This window comes from Chanodichthys erythropterus, chromosome 12 (genome assembly GCF_024489055.1).
Source record: "Chanodichthys erythropterus isolate Z2021 chromosome 12, ASM2448905v1, whole genome shotgun sequence".
Taxonomy (NCBI): domain Eukaryota; kingdom Metazoa; phylum Chordata; class Actinopteri; order Cypriniformes; family Xenocyprididae; genus Chanodichthys; species Chanodichthys erythropterus.
Genome location: NC_090232.1, coordinates 34,180,364 through 34,201,992, shown reverse-complemented (window position 1 = coordinate 34,201,992; position 21,629 = coordinate 34,180,364). Strand labels below are relative to the sequence as shown.

At 35.8% G+C, this 21,629-nt stretch overlaps 1 protein-coding gene and 1 long non-coding RNA gene across 12 annotated transcripts in view; both read left to right on the top strand.

Moving 5' to 3' along the window:
• The first annotated feature begins 2,286 nt into the window (after positions 1 to 2,286).
• rgs12b (regulator of G protein signaling 12b) overlaps positions 2,287 to 21,629 on the top strand; it is a 54,723-nt gene continuing 35,380 nt past the window's right edge. For 2 of the 5 annotated variants that reach the window (XM_067405348.1, XM_067405352.1), the window contains exons 1-2: positions 2,287 to 2,419; positions 3,776 to 5,862. In XM_067405348.1, the coding sequence (XP_067261449.1) occupies positions 3,913 to 5,862 (1,950 nt within the window). In that variant the 5' untranslated portion in view covers positions 2,287 to 2,419; positions 3,776 to 3,912. Of the gene's footprint in view, positions 2,420 to 2,516; positions 2,610 to 3,542; positions 3,568 to 3,775; positions 5,863 to 21,629 lie in introns of those variants that run through there. The other 3 variants (XM_067405349.1, XM_067405351.1, XM_067405350.1) reach the window with 3 other exon arrangements.
• On the top strand, positions 14,797 to 21,152 carry LOC137033174 (uncharacterized). Of its 7 annotated transcripts, none has more exons than XR_010896830.1 (9): positions 14,797 to 16,421; positions 16,808 to 16,880; positions 17,015 to 18,195; positions 19,304 to 19,357; positions 19,448 to 19,612; positions 19,741 to 19,801; positions 19,899 to 19,977; positions 20,188 to 20,238; positions 20,365 to 21,152. It is a non-coding gene; the product is annotated as an uncharacterized lncRNA (long non-coding RNA). The 7 variants fall into 7 exon arrangements; XR_010896828.1 differs by having other exon boundaries at positions 14,798 to 16,421; positions 17,015 to 18,183; positions 20,365 to 21,151; XR_010896826.1 differs by having other exon boundaries at positions 14,801 to 16,421; positions 17,015 to 17,166; positions 17,497 to 18,183; positions 19,304 to 19,612; positions 20,365 to 21,145.

The following is a 21,629-nucleotide window of genomic DNA, read 5'->3' as shown; positions in this document are numbered from 1 at the left end:
CACAGAAACATAAATCCTGAGAACGTGAACAGCTCCGGGTAGAACATATTGCCATCTTGTAGTTATGGTTATGACATTGCATGAATGCAGCATAAGCTCTTTGTTTTGGTTCAGGGGGAACTGTAAAAGGCGGCGGCTGCTGGTTATTTGCGGCACTCTGTGACTGTCTACAATTTCCTCCGTGCGAGCAGGGTGCGCAGAGGAAATACATACGCTGACAGGCAGGTAGAACATCCTATCATTGCATTTTTTAAATATTTGAAGAGTTTGGTTCCAAAACGCTATAAATCCATTTTGATTAATTTGAGTAAAAAGGTGTTTTCTTTACCAAGAAATTGGCAAAATGAAAACCACTCTTTTCTGTTTCAAACTTTAACATAGCATCTTTTGGTTATAAAAACATTAAAAATTCAAATCTAGATTTTGATTTTCAAAGGTTTATTATAAAAATTTATTATTTTTTCTCCAAAATGCAATAAATGCATGACACGTTTTTTTGTTTTGATTTTTTTTTTTTTCAAAATGCAATTAATCCATCAATATAAGTTATTTTTCATATTGAAAGTAAGTTAATTCACATATATGACAGCCTATGAACTTTGTCAATACTAATCTTATGTACATGCATTTGACTAAAAATACATTCATTAGTCGCTCCCAAAATGAATTCAACGAGTCATCTTGTTAATCTTATAAATGAATTATGTCTCTGTTTGTCATTACCGATCAAGGCGTATCTGGCGTCACCGCATGGTTAAAATAAACAGTTCAGTTTAGGGAGCGTGATAGAAGTTTGATGCTGTCGTGAAACAAGCAACAGCCGGCATTTTTCCTCCTCCCGACTCGAGTGCCTCGCCTTCTTAATCTCCTCACGTAAATGATTTCGATGGCTTGCGTTTCTTCCCCACCGCAGAAACCACCACAGGTTCAGCAATGTTCATCGAAATTATTCATTTTTCTGTTTTTGTTGATCACAAAGTACAAAGTAGATAAAGGATGCGGGGTGTATTCAGAGCGCCGCCATTACTGTTTACAGTGCATGGAATGGTGCGCTGTGATTGGTTGAGCGGATATATCACGTTCTGCAGAGAAGGGAGACTGGCGTTTGTCGCGCTTTGGAAAGAAAGGGAGAAAACATGACAGAATAACACAACGGATATCGCATTTTGCGCAAAATTAATAAATGACTTTTCAATACCGACCAGATACAATACTGATTTTGGCGGAAACTCATTTTTTTTTTTAAATGGCGTTTATCGCGTTTTGGAACCAAACTCTTCATTTAAACCACTTCTATTATTGATTGCTATCAGGATGTGAAGAGAGTTTCAATGGGTATAACAAAAATTGTTGATGAAAAACAATGCCTATACATTAATGGAGAAGTGGAGAGAAATTGTGTAATTTGTTTTTCATTTTATTCTTTTTGTAAAATGACAGTTGGGTATTTGACGCTTATGTTAGTTTTCATATTAAAGTGCTAAGATTTGATAATTACTTCCTCATTCCTGGTCCTAATAAAAGTAGTTAAAGAGCTTTGAAACACTGTGATAATAGGCTACTTCATTTTTTTTTTTTTTTTTTTATACTTTTTTTTTTATTATACTTTTTTTTTTTTTTTTTTTTTTTGGGTAAAGGTTTACTCCAGGAGCAAGGCTTTGCACATTTTCTACTCCAAGGTGAGATATTTTATGATGTGCTAGATAATGGATTTTAGGAGCTTATGCTGTTAATCCTCGGAAAAGTGCAGGTTATTAACTTTGAGCAGAACGAATGGGGGAATTCCAAGCCCAGGGCTCTGTGTGTGTGTGTGTCTCAGTAATTTAACTATGAACTTGTCTATTTAAGAAATATCAATGTAATCTTCAAAAAAAGAGTTAAATTTAACATAATTTATGTCTATGTTGGGTCAACAGTAGCAGCTGTCTACAGTAAGTGGCACCAGTATTCACTGTTAATCGGCTAATAATCCTTTTACTGTTGAGTTAAGGTTTTTTTCTTTCTTGATAATTCCATGTTTTGTGTGTAATTATGTAAAAATGCTTACAAAAATCTCAATATTCAGTTTCTATAGACCAAAAGAACAACTTCAAGAATTAAAACAGAATTATTCAGTGGTTTTTCTAGTGTAAACTTGGCAGGATATTTTTATATTATGCCATTCAAATATCTCTTTAACACTACATTTATATAACACTGTTAGGATAAACCTGATTATACATCTAAATTCATTGTCATGTGAAGAAAAAACCCTACACCGGTGCTGCTGTCCTTAAGAAGAAAAGAAAAAAACTGAGATGTAGATTCCTCCTCCTCCTGTCCACACACCAGCTGCCCTCTCCTTTTGTTTACTCCTTATACAGCACTAAGGTTACCATGTCATTAAACTTCACATCAGGTTGGGACACATCCGTCACAAGTAAGAACACTAAATTACTGAATATATAACTATGATTTATGACTCATTATTATTCTCTGTGCTGTAATGGTGGGAATTTGTTATTTATTCCTCACAGGAAAGTTTTTGGGAAGTGGCGGCTAATGTTAGCAATGTAGCCACTGGAAATTCTTGTGCTTTCTGCGGATATTAAAGCTTCCAGACTTTTTAGGTAAACAATACTATTATTTAACTGTATGCCTATCTATATTAGGTTATCGTTTTATAGCTTTTCACTAGTTGTTGTGTCTCAATAGATGTTACTCTTGTCAGTATCTAGCTACTGATGCCGATAATTCAATACCGTTAGATGTTACTCACTGGCCAGCTGTTCCTCGCGAAAACCAATACCGAGGCAGCTCGGCTCTCTACCGCTCTATTAAATATTAAATTAATCTGGAACTTAATAAGTATTAAGATGTGTACGGTGTTTAACTTTTTGTCGTTTTTCGGTCGTGTTGTTTTGGACACCTGTAGCATAACTTTTGTGGTCAGTTGGCGAGTCTCTGCAGAACAGGGTTTGGGTCGCTGTGGAGATGATTGACAACCATGGAAACCAATGAGCGATAAGAAACATCTAGAGACAGTTCCATTGTCATGGTTACATATGTTGACGCGTGGGCATTCCAATCAGATTCCAACAATGGGGAAAAGAAGGCGGGACCGTTAGCAAGAGTGGATGAGTCTACTTCGCATCTTAAGAAAGTCTTGCGAACAATAAGGAAAGTTTTTATTATCGATGATAAACAACATTAAGTTTGTGAGTTTATGTGTCCTATCAGTTTCTAAGCATGTTTGTTATTATAATATGCTAACTCCACGCCACTTTTCTAGCACCTAACCCAACTGATCTCTGCCTTTAAAAAAAGTATGTAAATATTCAGTAAGGACTGTACTTTTTATTTAGTTCTATATTGTTATATTTGACATACATTATATATAACAGTTATTTATGAGGTTAAATGCCAGATGAGTATGATAAAGATATTTTTAAAACACATTCCATGGTTCCTAGAAATCTTTGTAGTTATGTTATTTTCATAGATTTATTTGTAAAGTTGGGCTACACCACCTAGACATTGAACATCTACACTTGAACTCACTGCTATAATGTGTCTTGTGGTTGGCAGGTGAGTGAGGGGATGATGGGTGAAAACTGTTCTAGACTGACACTATAATCATGACTAAATGTGTAATGCAATTCTCAATGTTTTAATTTTAATCTACTTCAAATGCATATTTTACATTGAACAACACCTGTTCACATGTAAATGTCTTTTAATATGTTGATTAATATGTCAACGTGCTGATAGACTTTTCTCTCTCCCCTTTGTAAAGGTATTCTGTGAATATTTAAGCATGTACCACGTTAGTGCCTTAGACTGGGGCTCTGGAGTTGGAAGGATGATATCACAAAACTCTCTGCATTTGTGAAGCCCTTGTCAGAAGAGAGTGTAACGGGGACTAAAAGAAGAATGTTCAGACAATCGGAGCAAGGGAGGAGGCGTGCGAATGCCCAGCCGTCTGCACGCATAAGAGGGGTGGAGGTTGCAAGGGGAAGAACAGGCTATGGCTTCACACTATCTGGTCAGTCTCCATGTGTGCTGAATTGCATCCTGAAGGGTAGTCCGGCTGACTATGTGGGCCTTCGCTCTGGAGATCAGATCCTGAGTGTGAACGACATCAATGTGTCCAAAGCGTCTCACGAGGACGTTGTCAAGCTGATTGGTCGCTGCACAGGTGTCCTACACTTGGTCATTGCCGAAGGCAGTCATAACAATGCACACCTAGATTCATGTTCAAGCGATGAGGAATTGGGGTTCCATGACCACAAGAGCCACTGGTTGAGGCCAAAGATAGACTCAAAGACACTAGGCATAAACCGCGCAGAACGCGTTGTAGCGGAAATGCAGTCTGGTGGAATCTTTAACATGATCTTTGAGAATTCTAGCCACTCATCCAGCAGCTCAGAGAAAGCAGTAGCTTGTGCCTCTACTTCTAAACCAAGGGCTCTCTCAGAGCCGGACTTTCCTTACTGTAACAATGGCACCCAACGGAGTGATCCCAACCTGCTCACTGAAGAGGAGGTGGCCAAAGTGCTCAATGATGACTCTGTGTTCATTGATATGTTTGAACAGCAAGATGAATATTCCCTGTTGCAAACTGCTGACTCTGCGGGAATACTCAACGTTGGGATGATTGTAGGATACCTGGGATCCATTGAATTAGCTTCTACAAGTGCTAATCTGGAAAGTGACAGCCTGCAGGCAATTCGGGGCTGTATGCGACGTCTGCGCGCCGAACAAAAAGTGCACTCATTGGTCCTGCTCAAAGTCATGCATGATTGTGTACAGCTATGCAACGACCGAGGCGCTATTCTAGCCACTTACCCTGCAGAGAAGTTAGCGTTCAGTGCTGTGTGTCCAGACGACCGCCGCTTCTTCGGTCTTGTCACCATGCAGGCCACAAACGACCATGGCATGCATAGACATGGTGAGGAGGAGCAAGGGTTACGTACGTCTTGTCACGTCTTTATTGTAGACCCAGAGCTCTGTCATCATAAGATCCACCAAGGTGTTGCTCGACGCTTTGGCTTCGACTGCACTCCAGACCCAGACACCAGTGGTTGCTTGGAGTTTCCACCTACTTCCCAGCCCCTTCTACAGTTTGTGTCCGTGCTGTATCGCGATATGGGAGAATCTATAGAGGGTATGCGAGCTCGAGCTTTCCTCGATGGAGACCTAGATGCTCAGCAGAATAACAGCACAAGCAGCAACAGTGACAGTGGCATTGGGAACTTCTTGCCGGAGGAGAAAAGCAACCGAGTCCTCTTGGTTGACTTGGGTGCAAACCCTGGTCGGCATGTTCCCTCAGGACTATGGGAAAACCCTCCAGGATCTCGTGGCCAAAGTGTCCTAGGAGGTCTTCCACCACCACCGCCACCACCAATCTCGCATCGTAATGGCTACCGCCCTGACCAGTTCGTAGATCACCCTCAGCCCCATCCACATTCCCACGCAGACCCACCTCTGCTTTCTGGCAGGCATCTGAACTCCTCCTCACGGCTGGATGTGTCAGGCCTTCCTTCACGCTCCCACTATTCCGCACATGGCAAGAAGGTGACGGGGGCATCAGGCCAACGTTGGCTGCCAGTTCACGTCCTGAGAGATTGGCGTCAAGGACACAGCAGTGATCAGGAGTCTTATGCAGAGTCCACAGACGGATGGTCCAGTGCTAACTGTAGCACCCTGCCACCACCCATGAGTAAGATTCCAGCCGACCGGTACCGTGCTGCAGGTGAGATCGCCTCACAGCCTCACCGGCTCCATGCACAGAAGGACGAGTGGGCTAAGAAGCTGTTTGGGGAGAAGAACCTACGAGAACAACTGAATGATGGCAGAAGAACGAAAGATTCAGAGAAAAAGGTAGGAGAATTTTTTTTTTAAACATCAGAAGTCTTCAATGTAAGTTCGTGTTTTAATTCTGTGAACAACTTTGGGAACACAATCAGTAAGGCTGCTTAATTCCAGAAGAGCTGACTGCAAATTGAAGTGCATTCAAAATTACAACAGTAATTGATACTGAGGATTAGGAAGAATTAGTAAGTAATGATTTTAAAATTGATACCAGTGCTGTACACTGGTTAATGAGCCAGGGAATGTGATATTCAAACCACTGTTGTTTGTGCAAAAAGTCCTTGCAGTCATAAACTAATGTGCCTGGAATGGATAGCACGTTTTCCCTTGTCCTTATTATCAGGCATGGCACGATCCTTTACTTTGCTGTTTTCAATTGCTCTAGGAATTTTAATCCTCCACAAAAAATTTATCACAACATTTCACTCCAACTTATATTCTCAAATATTTGATGTTTGAGATGTGTTGTTGCTCTTATAGTTTTGCATTGTCACTCAGTAAAACTGCACAAACACTTTACTGTCAAAAAGAATTCTGTCAGATAGGTGACATACGTAGCCAGGCTGAAAATACCTCATTCCCATTCGCTGCTTCAGCTGTGGCTCCTCGCTTGGAGGGAACATGTTAAAATTGACCCCGAGATGAGAAGATTGAGATACAAAAGCTGGGTTCGTATCATTCTCCTAGTGGAAAATTTTCAGTTCAGATGGCTGTGAGCTCTGCTCTGACTGGGCCTCTAGCAGCTGACAGCAGATCACTCATATTGAAGTCTTGAATCTGGGTGGTAGCTGTCAAACCACTGAAACGAATCTGAATGAGATATTTTCAGAAATAGTTTACCCAAATAGGGAAAATCTGTCATCATCAATTCATGTTGTTCCAAAACTCATGTTGTTCTTTCCTCTGTGGAATGCAAATGGAGAAGTTTAGTAGAATGTTCTCACACCCTTTTTTTATAAAACGAGAGCAGATAAGAAGGACAAAGGGCTGTTAAATGCCAGTAAATTGCCACAAAAGTAATTCTTATAACTTGTACAATGTATTCCACATTTTCAGAAACTGTGTTCTACAGATGAAATGAAAGTCATCATCAACATGAAGATGAGACTATTGGCTGGACTGTTCCTGCACTGCTAAACAACAGTTTCTTGGTGCTGTTATTGTTATAGTTGTGGTGTGGAATGCTACTCATTTACATTTAGAACAATTTTTAGAGCTATATCTTTATCGTTATGGCTATCGTGCTTGGTGTAACTGTCTATTTTGGTCAAGGTTCAAAAGAAAGTGTGGTCTGCTTTGACAACTTTTCTGTACCGCTCTCCTCAAGTCTTGACATGACTTAAGTGGAATTCACCATACATAAGGCTCATAGTTGTTCTGAAAAACTCCTAAATCAAATTTGAATAATATCCGTGTTCTACACTGTTTAAACCAGGCTACATGTACAGTTGTCTGAATTATTAATTTAAAAACACCTTTGCATTTGCAGGAATTGAGTAAAGCCCAGATTCGCTCGACAGGAGCCAACAATGATGTCCACAGGCCCAAATCAACAAAACAGACAGCATTGATTGGATTTCCCAGAATAGTATTGTAGCTGTTATATGCATCATCATCAGTGTTTTGACAATAGCTTCAGGGTCTACTAAATACAGTAAGACATGTCAGGCATCAATGGTCTGTGTTCATTGCATTAAGCAATTGATTTTCTGTTCATTCTCTGCTTGTTTCATTCAAGCACCACTTAATGTGTGTAACAACATAATGTGCTGTACGTTTCTTTAAGCCCCCCCCCCCCCCACACACACAAATTTGAATCACCTTTAATCATGAATTCATTTAAAAATTCAAATATTCCTTGTAGTCTTTCAATTAATGAGTTAATAAAAACTGCATGTGTAATCATGATAAAAATTGCTTAATTATTAAAACATGTAGCTTCTAAGTTGATTACAGGATCTGATAGTTTATATATTAAACTGGGAACATTCTAGGTGGGAGCTGTTGACATAGCAGCCATGATGAAGAGGTGTGAGGAAATCATGACAGCATGAGTTTTAATAGTGTACAGTCAAACATAATACTACTACTAAGACTACTAAGTTACGTTAATTAACGTTAGCAAAAACAGCTTTTGTAATTTCCTTTATTAAGACAAAAATCAGTAGAAAAGCTGAAAATGTACTGGTAATTTTCTGCCAGAACATTATTCATTAAGTTTACAGTATTTCCTTTAACCTTAAAACAAAACACAAGGAAATGTGTAATTGAAAAATACAGGTAAAACACTGAAAAATCAATACTGAAAATTCCTTCATATTAACAACGGCACATTTGCCTTGTTTTTACAGACTTTTCTTAGAATGTAGGGATCTATTCACTGTGTTTCCTTTCATTATTTTAGTTTAAACTTTCTTTTGTGTTTTGAGACATCATGAAAGAGAGAGACAAAACTTAACACTTGCTTGACGTCCACATGAGTCAATTTCATACTCACCAACAGGCGGCACTGTTCCACTGTCTGGGCCACTTACAGGTCAAATTCTTTGTTGCAGTATAATATGATTCTTGTCCTTAATTTATTTTAACTCTCAAATGCATATTCATTTTCAAATGATTATTCACTGGTTTAAAGGTGGTATTTCTGATCTACATATTATAAAATAAAATAAATCTAAGTTGGCTTTTTTTTTCATTTATTTTGTTTTATTCATTATTTACTTTTATTGCACATACATTATTTCAAATTATTATACAGTAAATATATTGTTCAAAATAATGAAATGGTTGCGACACCTTCTTGTCTAGTTATTGTAATGCATACAACTGACTTCATACATACATTAAAAATCACAATGACACCATTGGCTGAAAGTCATTACAAAAATAGGCCCACTGTATGTACAAGAATTGTTCACAATTTCATGTTCATATTATTTGTAAACTACACACAATGAGTACTGAGCATGTGCAGAACAACTGTGAGACTTATGTATGGTGAATTCCACTTAAGTCATGTCAAGACTTGAGAGGGGCGGTACAGAAAAGTTGTCAAAGATCTCACTTTCTTCTGAATCATGACCAAAATATGATAAACATAATGATAAAGATATAGTTCTAAAACTTTTTCTAAATGTAAAAGAATAGCAGAGTCCACACCACAACTATACCAATAACAGCACAGAGAAACAATATTGTTGGAAACACTCACAGAACAATTTTTTTTCCAGCTGATGATTGATAAAAACATCGACGGCCAATCGGAATCACTTCTGCTTTAAGAACTATAAAGCATGTAAAGCGACAGACAACAAAGCTGCAGCGCATACTTATACTAATCAGAGCATATATCGTCCACTAATATAGTTATAGTTGTCTTTCTTGGTGTGAACGGGCCTTAATACTTAAACATCCTTGTGGAGTGTTGTTTTATCATAAAAGATCAAGATGTTTATGGTTTTGATTATATAAGTACTTATGTGCAGTGAGTGTCGGATTGTAATCTTACTGTGAAAGCTTTGCTTCACAGTCCTACATAGAGCGGGATAGTTTTTCGATGGTTATGAAACAGATAAACAGATAGATGATGCTTTTTTCGTAACATTTCTTGGTATGTTTTGTCATCCCCTCCTCATGGATGAAGTAAACAGGAAAGATAGCTCCTCAGAGCTCCTCAAAGATAGCTCCTCCCTGATAAGTTGCAGCGCACAGTACGGCCCTGCTCCCCACAGGAATCCATGATGTTATCTCAATCCTGAGACTGCACCTTAAGAGGGGAGAGAGATAGAGAAAGAATGTGTAAAGTAAAAAAAACGTAAGTTATAGAATGATCATTAAATCAATAGGTAAAATTGTGATATGAAATGAAATCAAAAAAGAGGACAGAATGTGAGACTTTTCAGCTTGTTTGTACCATTCACTCTTTTTGAGCTTTTAGGCTGTGCTGATGTAAGCATAGTCATATGAGCCTCATGTTTCTGTGTTTTTTTTTCTCTTCATTAGTCTTTTGAAGTGTGTATATATATATATATATATATAAAATATATAAAATATTTTATTTCTCCTACACTCTAAAAAATGCTGGATTAAAAACAACACAAGTTGGGTTGAAAATGGACAATTGGACAAAAATTGGGTTGTTTTAACCCAGCGGTAGGGTTAAATGTTTGCCCAACCTGCTGGGTAGTTTTATTTAACTCAACTATTGTTTAAAAATTACTGTATTGCTTAAATAAAATTAACCCAAAGTATGTTGGAAATGAACATTTATTAATGTTCAATGAATAATTATTAAACAATAAACATTTATTAAATTGCTTGTTAATACATTTATATTAATAAACTATTAAATTTATATTAATAAAAAATTAAAGCTTATTAATAAACATTCACCTTGTTGTCTCTAATTGCATCTGGTTTTTAATTTCCCAACTATTTTGGGTTCATTTTAAGCTAGCCATATAGCAATTTTTAAATAATAGTTGGTTTAAATAAAACTACCCAGCGGGTCAGGCAAACATTTAACCCAACCGCTGGGTTCATCCATTCACTGGGTTTGTCCATTTTCAACCCAACTTGGGTTGTTTTTAACCCAGCATTTTTTAGAGTGTAGGATTCAACTCCCAAGTACTACACACACACACACACACACACACACACACACAAAGAGCAGCTCCTGCTAACATCTGGAACATTTAGTGTTGTGTTCCAAAACCCATGTTGACAGCTTTATGCTTCTTTTCAGAAACTGCCTGAAAAATTCATCCAAGGAACGTAGTTTAGTCCACGATATTTCCTTTAGATTAGTTCACAACTCCCGTTGCTTAATTGCCATGGAAACCATCGGTCTGTGAAGAGTCGGTCACTCATGTTACATGACTGATGGTGTTTTTAATGATACCCAATATGGGTGTCTAGTATCCAGGTACTCAGAAAGGATGCAGAATGTAAGGACTGGAATACAAAAGCAGCCTTTTTGTTTTCTTTGAATTTTTGATTGATTCTTTAGTTTTTCCTCTTCTTTAAAGTCGGCATGAAATGGAAGTTTAGTGGGCTTTTCTTCCACATTGTGAAGTGTATCTGAGTGAAACGGCTTCTCGGACAAGAAAAATGTATGGCAGGATTTGATTTTGTCCATGGGGAATCCATTGGATCATTGTTGTTTGCCATTGCTGTGATGTCATAGGAGTGACAGGTGGTCCCGCCCTCACTCCAGTACATGCTTCACAAGAGAAAGGATGTCGCTGAAAGAGGGAGGGGAAGTCATTTTGATTAAAATGTATTTGGGCACATTCATTTAAATAATGAAGTGCACAGATAAATCATTTATAATACATACTGCAATGTAAAAAAAAAAAAAAAAAAAAGAATGGCCAATTTTGTCATAATGACTTTAAGTTCAAACAGTTACATCCTACACATTATAGTTCTTAACTGTCATATATTTTATTTAAGGGCCCATATGTTCCCATAGCACTGATCATTTGTCCTCTCCAGATTCTCTAAGGTTTCCTTTTATGATATGTGCGTCATAGGTGCGCGTGTGTGTGTGTCTTTGCATGCTTGTGATGGAGAGAGATATTATGCAAATTTCCTTTTTTGTCAGCCTTAGAGAGATAGTTCACCAAAAATTTAAATTCTGTCATTGTGTACTCATTGTTGTTCCATACCTGTATCTTTCTTCTGCGGAACATGAAAGAATATATTTTCCCAAAATGGAAGTCATTGGTCACCAAAACTGTTTGATTAGAAACAAGTCTTGGTTTCCAGGTTTGGAACAACATGGGTGAGTAAATCATGACAGAGTTTTAATTTTTGGGTGAACTATCCCTTTAAATGTGGAAACATATATGTGCATAGCTAAAGTATGTACTGCCCTGACCCCCATGTGCATGTAGTCACTTGTGCTGGCATATTTGTGTGTGTGTGCATATGTTTGTTAGCACTTGATGTGTCATAATGATGAGCCTGAACACAGTTCTCAGTGTTTCTAGGCAACACAGGAGACCATTTGATTATGCTGCTCTTGTCATCTGCACAATCAGTCTCTAAACTTTAGCCTATGAAAATTATCCCTCTATCAGTCTGTGTCCCTGTCTGACTGCCTGACAAATAGTTTGCCCATCTTTGTACATTCATCCTTCTGTTTCTGGTGTCTGGTGTTGCTGTTGAGCTTTCTCTGATCATAAAACATGACATGGTGTCGCGTCATCGAGTATTTACAGAATTGATTAGGGTTAATGCTGATGTGTGTATTTTTATGTATTAAATATACTTTCTTTTATACCAATTAAATGTGTTGAGAATGTGTAAATATTTTCCTATGAGACTTTGCACCTGGTACATTATAAAATTGGCAAAAAAAAAACTCAGATTTAAAGGGATAGTTCACCCAAAAAAGAAAATTCTGTTATCATTTACTCACCCTCAAGGTGTTGCAAACCTGTATGACTTACTTTCGGTCTCAGTATTTTTATTTCCATAAATTGGTAGTCAGTAGTCATGAAGTTTGAGTACCAAGATTTTTCAAAATATCCTCTTTTGTGTTTCATAGAAGAAAGTAAGTCATACAGGTTTGGATTGACATGAGGGAGAGTAAATTGCCTTTTGCACAGTGCAATCACATTTTCCGTGGTTTGGCGCATTTTTGTTGGCGACATTCAGTCATTTCAGTAGGAATCCACGCTATCAAAAATTTTGCATGAGGGCAAAAGATTTCCCCTTGCAGATTACTAGATCAATTTGGCCACACAAATTTGCTGCATTGACCAAAAGAAAGTTTGTCACTATATTATTAACAAATAGACAAAGGAAGTTTTACACATTCAAGCATTACTTAAATTTTATTTCAAGCATTCAATTTTATTTTGTTATTTTAGCAATACTGTGTGGTGATGTACGGAAGAGGATTAGGGCCAAGCAATAATAAAAAAATAAAACCATCTCGAGATTAAAGTTGTTAAAAAAAAGTCGAGATAAAATGTTGAGAATAAACTCATTAAATTACGAGAAAAAAACTCGTTAAATTTCGAGAAAAAAGTTGAGATATAATGTTGAGAATAAACTCATTAAATTATGAGAAAAAAACTCGTTAAATTTCAAGAAAAAAGTCGAGATAAAATGTTGAGAATAAACTTGTTAAATTACAAAAAAAAACCTCGTTAAATTACGAGAACAAATTCATTAAATTATGAGAAAAATGTCGTTAAATTTCGAGAAAAAAGTTGAGATAAAATGTTGAGAATAAAGTCATTAAATTATGAGAAAAAAGTTGTTAAATTACGAGAACAAATTAATTAAATTATGAGAAAAATGTCGTTAAATTTCGAGAAAAAAGTTGAGATAAAATGTTGAGAATAAAGTCATTAAATTATGAGAAAAACGTTGTTAAATTACGAGAACAAATTCATTAAATTATGAGAAAAAAACTCGTTAAATTTCAAGAAAAAAGTCGAGATAAAATGTTGAGAATAAAGTCATTAAATTATGAGAAAAAGGTCGTTAAATTTCGAGAAAAAAGTCGAGATAAAATGTTGAGAATAAAGTCATTAAATTACAAGAAAAAAGTTGTTAAATTACAAGAACAAATTCGTTAAATTGAGAAAAATGTTGTTAAATTTCGAGAAAAAAGTTGAGATAAAATGTTGAGAATAAAGTCATTATATTATGAGAAAAAAGTTGTTAAATTACGAGAACAAATTCATTAAATTATGAGAAAAATGCCGTTAAATTTCAAGAAAAAAGTTGAGATAAAATGTTGAGAATAAACTTATTAAATTATGAGAAAAATGCTGTTAAATTTCAAGAAAAAAGTTGAGATAAAATGTTGAGAATAAACTCATTAAATTATGAGAAAAAGGTCGTTAAATTTCGAGAAAAAAGTCGAGATAAAATGTTGAGAATAAAGTCATTAAATTACAAGAAAAAAGTTGTTAAATTACAAGAACAAATTCGTTAAATTGAGAAAAATGTCGTTAAATTTAGAGAAAAAAGTCAAGATAAAATGTTGAGAATAAAGTCATTAAATTACGAGAAAAAAGTCATTAAATTATGAGAACAAATTCGTAATTTAACGAATTTGTTCTCATAATTTAATGACTTTTTTCTCGTAATTTAATGACTTTATTCTCATAATTTAATGAGTTTCTCAACATTTTATTTCAGCTTTTTTCTCGAAATTTAGCAACTTTAATCTCAAGATGGTTTTATTTTTGTATTATTGCTTGGCCCTAATCCTCTTCCGTAGTGATGCTAGTGACACAAACATCACAATTAAATTAAAAACCTTAGTGGGAAATCCTCATAAAAATCTTTTTGGTGACAAAAGAAACAGAATGGTAAACTTCACACAGTTATTTTATTTTTTTATTGCGCAAACATAAAAAGCACACTCATTTCCCTAAGGGAGTGAGCAAACACTGTGTCTGTTCATGTGATCCTGTGCTATCACCACAATGAAATCAAACAGTGCGAGGACAGTTGTTTACTGGTTCCTCTGTGTACTTCACCCTTGGAGTAGATGAGGAAAGTTGCTGTCCTTTTCAAAAATAGAGAGAGGAAGACAAAGCACTCATCACTTAACATTTCTCAAGAGACAGTTTTGGTAGATGGACACTGTGATATGATTATGAGCTGCGATTCAGCCTGACCACCAGACTCTCATGTGTGTGTGCAGAAATTTGGATGAAGGATGCAGATTGTATAGAGGTCTGATGAACAATCTTGAATCAACTATATCATTATATATCATCCTTTAGAAATCATTCTAATATGCTGATTTGGTGCTAAAGAAACATTTATTATTATTGACAACTGTTGTGCTGCTTAATAATTTTGTGGATTTTTTCCCCCCAGGATTAATTGATGAATGAAAAGATTTTTGTAATAATTTCAGACCTTTGATAAATTTAAAGTGCCCCTGCTATTTTAAAGGTACCTCATTTTGTTTGGGAGGTCTCCTACAACAGGTTTACATGCATCAAAGGTCAAAAAACACTTTAATTTTCACATAAAATACATTGCACATCACCACATTTTTCAATGATTCTCAAACGACTCGTCCAATGATTCAGCCTCTTTAAACCTCTCCTTTCAGAGAGCCTACTCTGCTCTGATTGGTCATATTGCCAAGCCTGTTGTGATTGGTCAACTTCTTAACAGCCATTACCATATCGGAACGTTCATTACCATAACTGATTCAGCTCCGGAGCCCTCCTAAAGCTCAGCGATTGTACACACTGTGAAGACCGTAACAATGGGATCAATTTTACCATAGCACGAGTCCGATGATGAAAGATTGGAAAGAACTAGTTAGTCAACCCGGACGGCTTGAGCAGGATGTTTCCGCTGCTCAGTTTGACGTACAATATGAGATGTTACAACTGTAATTCTTCACCATCAGCATTAACAAGTGTATGTCCATCAACAAATCGATGTGTAAATGTGACACTGGACCACAAAACTAGTCATAAGTAGCACAGGTATATTTGTAGCAATAGTCAACAATACATTGTACACTCTTAGAAGAGGTCGAACCTTTGGAGTTCAATAAAGAACTTTACAGTGCAAATATGAACTTCTAACTATCAAAAAGGTTCAAAGTTGAACTTACAGGTAAACTGGTTATTTGGAAGTTCTTTTTAGAACCTTTGTTGTGGTAACAGGGTTCATATTAGAACCTGTGTATAGTTAAGGTTCGTTTATGAACCTTTTCTAATATGATTGGAGTGTACAGTCGATACAGTGTTTCATCTGTACCCCCCGACCTCCCCGCACATTTCTATAAATTGCATCATAACATTGAAAGACACCATGTTTTTTGTCCATTTTTAAAGCATAAACTAAGAAGACCAAGAATAAAAATTCAGTTTTACATTCATAAATGGACAAGAAGCTGTTCAATGTTAAATGGAGAGGTGACGTGAAATTCTTAGCCCTAAAAATAGACTGTGTTCAATATCTTTCGCTTAGACAACCGAAAAAATATTCCCCAATTGAAAAGGACACTATGCAGTTTTAGAGCAAAAATCATGAGTAAAGTGTGATGCACAGGCAATTTATTTTACGTGTTTCATCTCTCCTTCTGTTCCAACTTTATCTACTTTGTTATTAGCTCATGTTTTAGAAAACATTTCATAATTGTATTGTGTAAGGTTTCATCAGGAAGATTATTTTTTTCTTTATTTAGTTTATTATTATCATTACTACTACTACTACTACTATTGCTTTTACTACAGCTGTTGTTAATCATTGTGCTGAGATTGCTTGTGCCTAAATGTTTTTACAAAATAAGAATACTGACAAATAACTAGCAATTCAAAAGTACATTATTTTCACTAAAAGTAAACGAGATTATTAATATTGTTTCGTTTTTAAGCATGAATAAGCAAATCCTTCAAAATGCTTTAAATGTTTTCATCTGGGCTTTGGTACGCAACGCAATGCACTGAATCTCCACAAGTCTCTCTCGCGCAATGATGTCAGTGGTCACGTGGAAAAAACCGTTACAAATGTTGAAGCGGCAGCAGCGGGCCCGAGTGGGACTGAGCGGAACGACACAAAAATCTGAGGTAAGACAACATAACGTCTCAAATAAACTATTAACTTTTTGAAAAGCTATGAAACACCTATTTAATGTCATAAACTTTAAGGTGTGTGATAATGAATAAATGACGACGGGCCTAAGCAGACACGTCGTGTTAATTCGGCCACAATATTGTCAATTTAACGGCCTGGAGAAATAATTCCGGGTGTACCACTTACTACACCTTTCCCACATGTACTATTTCAAGATATTTCCCCGTTTTTTATCCTTACTGTGTGTGCGCGTGTGTTTGCTCGCGCGCTCGAGAGAGAGAGAGAGAGAGAGAGAGAATTTAGTAAAAATGAAAAGTTTATTTTTATTCATATTTTATAACGCATTGTTTTCTAAATTGCAATATTTCTCTGCATATAGAGGCAAGAATGAGCTCAGAGCTGATTCACTGGAAAATCCATGTGGCTGACTGGTTGATGGCAACAGTTTCCAGGTGATCATCCCTACATTTCAAGGTTTATCTCACAAAAATGCACACTCTGTTTAACTTCCCCATTGCAGCAAAACAGACATTTTCACAATTAAGAAGATATGACATTCTCCTATTGAATCCTGTTGTTTTAACAGACAATGGAATTGATGCGGACACTTGAATGAACCTAACTGAAAACTATGATACCTAAAATATTCCCTAAATTGAAGGATCAAGTTAAATTCATAAGATTAGAAGAAAACCTAAAGACTGAGATGCCTACCAAGACCACAAACACCATTCATGTGTAAGTTTATTACATCTACTCTTAAAGTTTTAAAAAAGTATGTGGACACCTCTATTAATTATTATTTACATTTTTTAAATACTTAATAGGTTGTACTGAAGAATTCAGTGACTAGCATTTTCTCACATGTATGTATTTAGTTGACACTGTTATCCAAAACAACTTACATTGCTTTAAACTTATATTGCATTCCCGTTTTGGAATGGGATGCCCATCAACTTGTATAGGTGTGATGGTTAGGTTTCCACATACTTTTAGCTAAACTATATTGCTATCATTACAAATTACTGAGCTGTTAGTAGTACCATTATAACATGCACCTCTCTGCAGTTTTTTGTTTTTTTGTAGGACTTGATTTGGTATTTCACATGGATCAATCTCAACACAACGTATTGCTCAAACAGGGTGACCAGAAATTTATCAGCTACCCCACTAGCAATACAAAAAAAACTTAAGGAGAGTGGAGATTTTTTTTCTTTATAAAATGTATTTATTACTTTTTTTATCACAAAGCAAATGGAGTTAAAAAATAATCTGTTTGATCAGATGTGCACATAATTCCAACAGTGAAGTACAGGTAAGTGCATAATTTTAAAGAAAGATGGAGGTTAAAATTGCCTTTCTTTAATTTCAGGTAAAGCAAGCAAACAATACAACAAGGTTAGTTTAGCCCTGGTGACAAGTGACAAGACTGGAAGAGTGTATGTAAGAACGTGTCAAAGAGCCCTGCAGTTTCATAAAACCTTTTATAGTATTTTACATAATATTATTTTTAAAGGAGTCATGGTGTCACGGACAGAAGGAGACAACAGAGGTAATACAGTTCACAAAGGTTTATTATTGCAGGTGGCAGAGATGGGGAGAATAAACAGGTTAGTAGATTGAATGATGACAGGTTGAATGAACTTAGCTGGATGATAACAGTCTCTTTGTATTTGTAGATGATGGTGAGCGGATTGGTCTGGACTGAAGACAAAGGATGATGAAAGTGAGGGATCTCAATTATGAGACGAACAGGTAAGGAACCAGGTAAGCGACACATGGCATGAGATGCTTAAAAACTAATTCAAGAAAGATCACATTTGACTGGTATTGAAAGACTAAATTAAATTCGTAGCAGGTTTAGCAAAGTAAGGAAATGGGGTATTTTACCAAGGGTCCAAGGACTTGTGACACTAAAAATTTGGCAAGTATTGTAGATGTAAGTATGCCAAATGAAATAACACCTTTTCACTTACATGGCTAATATATATAAACTGAAGGGCTCTTTGACATGTTCTTACATACACTCTTCCAGTCTTGTCTCTTATCTGTGCCCGGTTGCATAAAGCACCTTAAAGGGTTAGTTCACCCAAAAATGAAAATAATGTCATTTATTACTCACCCTCATGCCGTTCTACACCTGTAACACCTTCATTAATCTTCGAAATGCAAATTAAGATATTTTAGTTGAAATCCGATGGCTCAGTGAGGCCTTCATAGCCAGCAATGACATTTCCTCTCTCAAGATCCATTAATGTACTAAAAACACATTTAAATCAGTTCATGTGTGTACAGTGGTTCAATATTAATATTATAAAGCCATGAGAATATTTTTGGTGTGCCAAAAAAACTAAATAACAACTTATTTAGTGATGGCCGAATTCAAAATACTGCTGCAGGAAGCTGGTGTAGTATTTTTGGCACAGAAATACAGTACTCCGTCATTCGTCCAACTCGTATTTTGAAACTTTGGCCATGTTTAGCATGAGAATCCAACCCTTTAACAGTGTAAATAAGTCAGAATATAGCATTATACCCCCTTTAAGCTTCAGAACGTTATGAATCAGCGTGTCGAATCATGATTCGGATTGCGCGTCAAACCACCAAACTGCTGAAATCATGTGACTTTGGCGCTCCGAACCGCTGATTCGACACACTCATCATCACTATTTAAGTCCTTATTTTTGTTTTTCTGGAACACCAAAAAATACTCTCTTTATGCAACCGGGCACTGGTATTTTGTAACAATGGCTGAACACACCTTGTTTAATTGTTCGCTTGTTGGAGACCTGGAAATATAGAGAACTGTTTTTACTCTCCACCATTCTCTAAAATTACACACTTGCGTAATAATATATTTCTTTTGTTTTTTTAGATGGACAATCTGTCTGACCAAGATGTGTATCAAAAGAGGTCAAGGGCAGTTGGGGTAAGTGTCCCAGACAGAATCAACTTAAGTTTTTTAAGAATAGCAGACATATTTTTGTGGGTAGATTTATTCAGGAGAAGATGATTACAGCGTTGGGATCCACTTGGATAAAATGAAAACCAAATGCTTGATGATCACCAAATCCTTTTAGAGGACTAAATGACACGGACAAAGAGTGAGAGGACAGACTATATGAAACATCACTCCACAAAGGAAATATTATCATGATATCCAGCCCTTAATGTCACCTCAGTTGTGAGTAAAATTGTGTTTCAAATTGTGACTTAAAAGCAAATAATAATGGAAATTATGTATCATTTAATACGTTTATATTGAATACATACATGTTATATTGAATATAACATTATTCTCTTCTTGTTTAGGAACCACGTACACCCAACCCTGTGCTGTATATACTGTAAATGGATGTGCCTTGTGTAACAGGTATACAAAGTATACTAGTAAATATTGTTATAATTCACACAAAATTGTTCATATACGTTTTATGATACCTGATCTAAAGGTGCGCTTCTCCTTTAAGTGATGCGAGGTCACAGTATGACCTAATTTCCTGTCCTGTCTCCTCCTCTTCCCTTTTGAAATGTGATTCGATGGAAGAGGTAGGTTTCTTTTGTCATCCTGTTAATTTTATTTAATCCTAATGTTAATTATATCTTTTATATCTTTATTTCAACCCAAACTTATGTGTAAAGTACTGTTTTATCTATCCTTGGGATTATTTTTGATATTTTACATTCTTTGAGGTATATTTCTGTCTTTTATGTGAAACAAGCACATGGTAATGGAGGCGCACCATATTTGTTTTATAGTGTTATAAGGGCCACTGGATCTGAGGCTGCTTATTTGTCTCTGTTAAACAGGTATGTTTTCTATATTATTTTCCTTATGTTCATGTTTTCTTCCGCCCTTTTGAAATGTGATTCGATGGAAGAGAGTCATATAAGGGCCACTCAATCTGAGGCTGCTTATTTTTCTCTTTTACTCAGTAAAAAGATCCAGTGAATCGACTGCTTGCTGTCCCGTGTCTGTCTCTTCATTCAACACAACGTAACACAACGCAGACCAAGTTTTAATACCCGGTGTCGCTGGCCGCACATCACGCTGGGCATAAGCGAGCCACACGGGTTACACTTGGATGCGGTCTGTTTTAGAAATAATGATGCAAGGGGAGAAAGTCTGTGAAGTAGACGATATGACCAGGTCATATGACCATGTTATTCTAATGACAATGTACTTAATCTTCAACCTTGAATATGCTTCAAAGCCGAGAAACACTCTTAACATTATTTGAAAAATAAAAATGTCCTGTTTAAACATTATCTTAAAAATTATATATAAATTAAAAATTAAATTATTAAAAATAATATAAAAATGATAGATATTCAGCTACATTCTGTTAAAGGTTGATGGAAATGTATAGATTAATGAATGAATTTATTTATTTGATTGTTTATTTATTTATTTATTTGAATGATAACAAACAATTTTCCTTTTTTCTCTGTCCATTGGTGCCTGTGCTCACATTTTATATTTATGTATTAAACATTTTATAGACAATCATTGTGTTCTGTATTCAATGTTTTGAAATGGGATTAAGATATAGTTATACAAGTTATATATAAGACATATAGTTAATGTATATTTTATATTATATTTTAATAATTATTATTAATATATGTTATTGCTATCTAAAAGGAAAAGGTTCAAAATGGAACCTTAATGGGCTTTAATGCACCTTTAAGTGAAGGTTCCAATTAGAACCTTTTTAAAAAGGTTCAAAAATGAACCTTTAAGGTTCCCCCACAGTTGCAATCGCCAGGAACCTCAAAAGGTTCATTTTTGAACCTTTTCTTCTTAGAGTGTATGGGTCAAAATCATTAGAATATTATGCAAAGATCATGTTCCATGAATATTTTTTGTAAATTTCATACTGTAAATAAATCAAAAAATTATTTTTGTAAGTAATATGTGTTGCTAAGGACTTCATTTGGACAACTTTATGGGCGATTTTCTCAATATTTAGATTTTTTTTTGAACCCTCAGATTTTCAAATAGCTGTATCTCGGCCAAATATTGTCCTATCATAACAAATCATACATCAATGGAAAGTTTATTTATTCATCTTTCAGATGCCGTATAAATCTCAATTTCAAAAAATGTACCCTTATGACTGGTTTTGTGGTCCAGGGTCACATATTTCTAGTTTAATGCGGTGCACATGTGGGAACTGTATTATTACCAGTATCAATAA